Raw genomic sequence first — 6,665 nt, 5'->3', positions numbered from 1 at the left:
CTATAAATATTAATCAGCCTTTAACTCTACTCATATGTTCATTAGTAACACAAAACAAATCGAAATACACATAAATCCTTTAAAAGCTTACACATATTTCAAGCCTTCGTGGCTTTTTAATCCAAATTCTGTCAGTCTATGCCATGGTTTCACTTATTAAGACCATAATAGATTCATAAATAATTATCATTCAGCTAATCTGTGAACCTACGAAGTTAGTTTTCCTAAACAGTTAAGGTAGGTGTTGAACACTAAACATCGTCTTTATTACATTTATGTACTTCTGTAAACAAACAAACCCCTTTTAAATAGGCTACAGCTTTCTCAGCCTTTCATCACTTCCGCTGACGACATCGAGGCGCGTCCTGCTCCGCGGAAGGTCCGTCGCGTAACAACGCGCAATGTTTAGTTCCGCACTTTCTGGCGCAGTGAAATATGCCTTGGTGCAAACAGGGAGCTACAGACAAGCTCGTCAGAGAGTTCTTACGCACCGGAACCGCTGCAAGGTCGGAGTTTGTATACAAACGTGTGATAAGACAGCTGTATATTGAATCGGTGTAGCTCTTATAGACGCAGAGAACGCAGTAAAGATGGAGGCAGCTGCTGCATTGGAGAGCAGCAGACATTCGCTTTTATTATTGTGTTTACATCAGCTGTCTGCCACATGCTTGTGATCAGTCTACATGTGATGAACTTGAAGTGTGCATTGTCACTTCGTTTCTATTCAGCTGTCTGTGCTGGACACGACCAAAACAATTTCTTTTTCTTTCTGTTTCAGGAGCAAGATGATGAAAAACTGGGGTGTGATCGGTGGAATAGCTGCTGCCATGGCTGCTGGAGTCTATGTATTATGGGGGCCGATTTCAGACAGGAAGAAAAAGAGAAAAGGTGGATTTCTTTGAGTTTTAAAATCTTAGAATAAGTTTAAAGTCACCATGAAATTAAAATTTTATGGAATATAGAAGCAGTGTTTATTGTAATTTACTTATCCATGCACGTCAGAATTTTTTTTTAAGTTATGTACCTTGATAATTTTAAAGGTGCAGTCTGTAACTTTTTGCGCTCTTGTGGTTAATAAACAGAACTGCGTGCGTCTTGCGGAAGAACATTGTAGCCGGCGCTACTTCTCTCTGTTTATGTCTATGACGAATCACCCATGTGCTGTGCTACTCCGCAGGAGTACCTACCCGAACTAGTCTAAAATAATCCGAATATAAACACTTATTATAGGTGTACCTTAGTGATTCAGGACAAGCTAAAAAACGTTTTGGAAAATGGATTCATGTTGTACCCGCTTGTTATATACATTTAGTAAATTTTGAACACAAAAAAAATTCCGACTGCATTTTCAATAAATAATTTTAAACATTAACTTCTTCTCTGATGTTACAGCAAATATTTTTTCATTTGCGTGCCTATTTGCCAGAATAGAAAATTTTCTTGACTTTTCAAAGAGGAAAAAATGTGGAGAGATTGGTAACATTTGGTCAGATGAGAGAAAGATCTCTCTTTCAGTCGTTCACAGGGCAGTTTTGACCAGTTTTCTTTAATTTATTGCCCAAGTAATAAAACCCTAGTTTGCAATGTTAATAACTGTTTAAACACCTCTTCACAGTCTTTATAAAGAGTCATTCCTGATGGACAACGATTGACCTTAGTGTACATGTCATGAATTTGCTTTTCACAAATAAAAATATACCTTTTTATGAAAGGAGTACGGCTCAAGGCTGTGTTATATTCGAAATAGAGATTGCAGGTGTGTTTTGACTATTCATTGCTTAAATGTATTATTTCTCTCACAGATATGGTTCTTTGCTCACTTAATAATAACAATAATATGATGCATTATTATTTTTATTATTAAATGTGTGATTTCTTTCACAGGAATGGTTCCTGGTCTGCTTAATCTGGGGAACACGTGCTTTATGAACTCACTTCTCCAGGGCCTGGCAGCGTGTCCTTCCTTCATCAGATGGCTTGAAGACTTTACAAGCGAAAGCAGCGTCCATCCAGAGAGAACTGAGAGAGAGACTCATCTGTCCAGCTCTCTGATGCAGTTACTTAAAGGTTACTTCCCATTCAACAGTTAGCACAATGCAGAAAATGTTAATGCACACTAACAGGGTGCCCTCCTTTATACAGCCCTGTCAAGTCATGATCCCAGAGAAGATGATGTTTTAGATGCGAGAGGCCTTTTAGAAGCTCTCAGGCTTTACAGATGGCACATTAGCTCCTTCGAGGAACAGGTAGGACATTCTCAAAGACAATGCAGTTTCAGTTTTTTCAGAATTTTATTTTTAAAAAAGGAAAAGTTCACCTAAAATGGACAAAGTACTCTCATGTTTTTGCATCCTTAGCTCAAATGTTGAATTTTTTTTTTTTAGATCATTAACAAAAATGACTATTACTTTCGTGTTTTCTCTTCAGGATGCTCATGAGCTCTTTCATGTCCTCACGTCATCATTAGAGGAGGAACGGGAACACCAACCCAGAGTCGCTCATCTGTTTGACATGCAGACACTGGAGGTAAACACAAACGGTCGCTTTTAATGCAGTATTAGAACCCAAAAGATAGTTGTAAACTAAAGAGTTAATAATTAGACGGACATTCTCTACTGTTAATGCTTTCAGAAATCTGTGGAGTCAAAAGAAAAAAACATAAGCTGCAGGAGTGGAGGTAAATGAAGACTTCATTCTGTAAACATTAAACATAAAAAAAAAAATTTTTTTTAGCATTTAGTAATTTCATCTTTTTCTTATTCAGGCCCATTACATCCTATTCCAAGTTTATGGAGGACTCGGCACCCTTTTCATGGGCGGTTAACAAGTTATATGGCTTGTAAACGCTGTGAGCGGCAGGTGATCTTTTTTTAAACAATTATTTTTTTATTTCAATCTACAGCATTTTATTGAAAGGATGGAATTGTTGAGCCTGTCTGTTTTTGATTTCAGAATCCTGTGCACTATGATTCTTTCGACAGCTTGTCTCTTCCTATCCCGTCAGTACAGTGGGTAAGTTCACTTGTTCTGTAATACATGCAGCTTAAAGGGTTAGTTCAGCCAAAAATGAAAATTATGTCATTAATGACTCACCTTCATGTCGTTCCAAATCCGTAAGACCTCCGTTCATCTTCAGAACACAGTTTAAGATATTTTAGATTTAGTCCGAGAGCTTTCTGTCCCTCCATTGAGAATGTATGTACGCTATACTGTCCACGTCCAGAAAGGTAATAAAAACATCATCAAAGTAGTCCATGTGACATCAGAGGGTCCGTTAGAATTTATTGAAGCATCAAAAATACATTTTGGTCCAAAAATACGACTTTATTCACAACCGACCCGGAAGAGAAGACAATGCTGAATAAAGTCATATTTTTTGTTAATTTCGGAGCAAAATGTATTTTCGATGCTTCAACAAATTCTAACGAACCCTCTGATGTCACATGGACTACTTTGATGATGTTTTTATTACCTTTCTGGACGTGGACAGTATACCGTACATACATTCTCAATGGAGGGACAGAAAGCTCTCGGACTAAATCTAAAATATCTTAAACTGTGTTCTGAAGATGAACGGAGGTCTTACAGGTTTGGAACGACACGAGAGTCATTAATGACATAATTTTAATTTTTGGGTGAACTAACGCTTTAATGGCTAATCTACACATTAAAATATCTTACAGACAAAGATATGTCTATAGTTTGCGTCACTTGTATTCACATGTTTCAGAGCAGACCAGTTACTTTGGACCAGTGTCTCCAGCATTTCATCTCCTCTGAAACCATCAAAGAAGTGGAGTGTGAAAACTGTACCGAGGTATAGTGTGTATATTTAGCAGGACAAGTTACTAGAGTACCATTGCACCTTATTTATTTATTCTCTAAGCATTACTGAGCTGGTTCTCTTTGTAGCAGCAGGCTGGAGAGCTTGTAAATGGAGAGGTCCTTGAGAGTCAGAGGACAACATTTGTCAAGCAGCTCAAACTTGGAAAGGTAGACATGATTGTTATTCTGTCATTTAGACCAGCAAATTTTCTAAACACTGACAGTTGACACTCTTCAATAACCTCCTGTTGGTTTGTGTGTGTGTGTATTTTCACCTTTAGTTGCCTCAGTGCCTCTGCATCCATCTGCAGAGATTGACCTGGTCTAAAGAGGGCACTCCCATTAAGAGACAAGAGCATGTTCAGTTTACTGAATATTTGTCTCTGGATCGATACAAACATTGTACTGCTGGTCAGAACCTCCAGAGCACCAGCAGAACAAATAGGCCCATATCTGCCAAAGCTGCCAGAGACCCAAAAGACAAATCCATTGCTAACGGTGTTGGTAAGAGACGTGAACTCTTTTTTTTTCTTCTTTTTTTTTTTTTTTTTTCCAGTGGTCATTTTGATCTGTGAATATGGATTTGCTCTATTTAATGTAAAATCATTAAAATATTCTTGAAATTAAAAATTAAAAATTAATGAATAATAGTAGTAGTAGTAGTAGTTGTAATAATAATCATAATAGTTGTTTCGATTGTTGTTAATATTTTTGTTATTATTATTATTATTATTAATTGAATTTTTATTTTATTCTATAAAATATATTGAAAATATAATGTTATCTTTTATTATTAATAATAATAAATTATAATTAATAATTATATTACTATTATTATATAGAATATATGCAAACTATAATTATTATTTTTAGTGTCCTAAGAATTTAAATCCCGATGCTGTCATTTACATCTGTGAATATGAACTTACTCCAGATAGGATTGCATCTGTAAAACTAATGTAATATCCTTGAAATCTTTTTACTGTTTAATATAATAATAATAATAATTATTATTATTATTTCTAGAATATATAAAAATGTAATGTTTTTTTTTTCCAGTGTTTTTGATAAATTTCATTTTCTTTTTCAGATTCAGAACACTGTAACAACAATAAGCCACTGTCCAATGGAAGCTTTCCCTCCATCTTTCTACACTCACCAGGACTGAGCTCACAGCTCAACCTCACTTATGACTACAGGTAGATACATCCACGCATGCTGTACAGGGAATGTAGTCTATTTCTGTTGACCTCATATGGTAACTTACCTTTTTTTTCCTCCTCACTCTAGCAGCTCAGAGTATCTCTTCCGCTTGACGGCTGTCCTGGTTCATCATGGAGACATGCACTCTGGACACTTTGTCACTTACCGCCGCAGCCCTGCCGCTCCCTGTGGAGCGTCTCCTTTTAGCTCCCAGTGGCTCTGGGTTTCTGATGATTCAGTGAGGAAAGCCAGCCTTCAGGAGGCGCTCTCCTCCAGTGCATATCTGCTCTTTTATGAACGAGTGCAAAGGCCCGGTCTGAGGGTGGAAGAGTAGCGTCTCAGCTGACCTGGGTTACTTATTCTTAGTTCAAAGCTAGAGTGATAATCCTCACTTCTCTCCATTCCAGGCCATGCTACTACGGCCGAGTGCAACTGTGCATCTCTGTGCATGCAGTGTGGCGTGCATGTTGTTTCTGATCGCTCTTTGTGACACAGAGAGAGGGAAGATGAGGACTCTGTATATCATAATTTCCATCTTAATCTTGCTCAGCGTCTATGGCGGTTGTTGTATTAGAAAACCACTAAGTTGTTATCTGAGCATTAGAATGATGCCAGTCAGGAGTACCACCTTGTTGCCGGTGACATTGGGATACACACAGAGATTTGAAAACACTACATTTCATGATAATGTTTTGTTGCAAATTGACCTAGAATTGTTGCCTTGCTCATTAAGCTAATGATCTATTAGAAGTACATTTCACACGGTTTACCATGCAAATTTTTTTTTTTTTATTAATAATGTGTATTTGTCAATTAATTATCTATTGTTGATAATAATATATTTATGCAATTTGCATATAAAGGTCTTTTGTAAGACGTAAAAATCTCTAAGTTGTATTTGTTTCACATTTTGAGGGTAATTAAGGGAGAATGCAAAATCATGGGATGGATCCTCATCAGATGTTGCGTGTCTACATGTAGATCAGGGGCCTGTTTCATAAAACAAGTTTACCACATAAGCCAGGTTTATTTCAGTTAGTCTTGACTTATTGTCAGTTGATTTGGTTCAAAGTAAGTCAGACTAACTAAAATAAGCCTGGATTGTTTGTTAAACTTGTTTTATGAAACAGCCCCCAGGTTTCCTATGAATCTTTTGTTTTTGTTCTATAATGGACATATCCCATGTCATTTTATCTTTAGCAAATACTTAGAATGGAAACCTGGCAAGAATATGGGATGCAATCCATATTCTAAATCCAGAGTATTTACCAAATAGATTTTATGCAGACATAAATATTTGTGGACATCCATTTCCAGTGTTATTCTGTAAATTCCTTGTTATATGTTGATTGTACATTATGCTATTTGCACAAGTGTGTATTTTTATGATATTAGTGTGTATGGTTGTGTGGAGGAACATTTTTTCACAATTAAATCCAATAAATTCTGCAATAGTAAAATGTTTTCTCACTCTTCTCTACAGCTTCACATGCTTTAAATCTCATAAATAAAACCCCTTTTTAATTAATTAATAAATTTTTTAACTCATGCTGGTTCGGAAAATTATAAGATGTTCTGTCCCTTTAAGAATCGCTCTGGCTCGTCTCTTTAGACAGCACGTGGACTTTAGGGCTTGG

General features: G+C 36.5%; 1 protein-coding gene across 1 annotated transcript; it reads left to right on the top strand.

Annotated features, from left to right (window-relative positions):
• Positions 1 to 336: 336 nt before the first annotated feature.
• Positions 337 to 6,488, top strand: LOC109083179 (ubiquitin carboxyl-terminal hydrolase 30-like). The gene is made up of 13 exons (XM_042723627.1): positions 337 to 506; positions 779 to 888; positions 1,885 to 2,067; positions 2,143 to 2,246; positions 2,428 to 2,526; positions 2,632 to 2,677; positions 2,765 to 2,859; positions 2,953 to 3,012; positions 3,731 to 3,817; positions 3,913 to 3,993; positions 4,107 to 4,329; positions 4,916 to 5,024; positions 5,116 to 6,488. The coding sequence occupies exons 1-13, from the start codon at positions 436 to 438 to the stop codon at positions 5,360 to 5,362; spliced, it is 1,515 nt and encodes a 504-aa protein (XP_042579561.1). The 5' UTR covers positions 337 to 435; the 3' UTR covers positions 5,363 to 6,488.
• The last annotated feature ends 177 nt before the right edge of the window (positions 6,489 to 6,665 follow it).

Source organism: Cyprinus carpio, chromosome B5, assembly GCF_018340385.1.
Source record: "Cyprinus carpio isolate SPL01 chromosome B5, ASM1834038v1, whole genome shotgun sequence".
NCBI lineage: Eukaryota > Metazoa > Chordata > Actinopteri > Cypriniformes > Cyprinidae > Cyprinus > Cyprinus carpio.
This window is presented reverse-complemented; position numbering and strand designations above follow the sequence as displayed.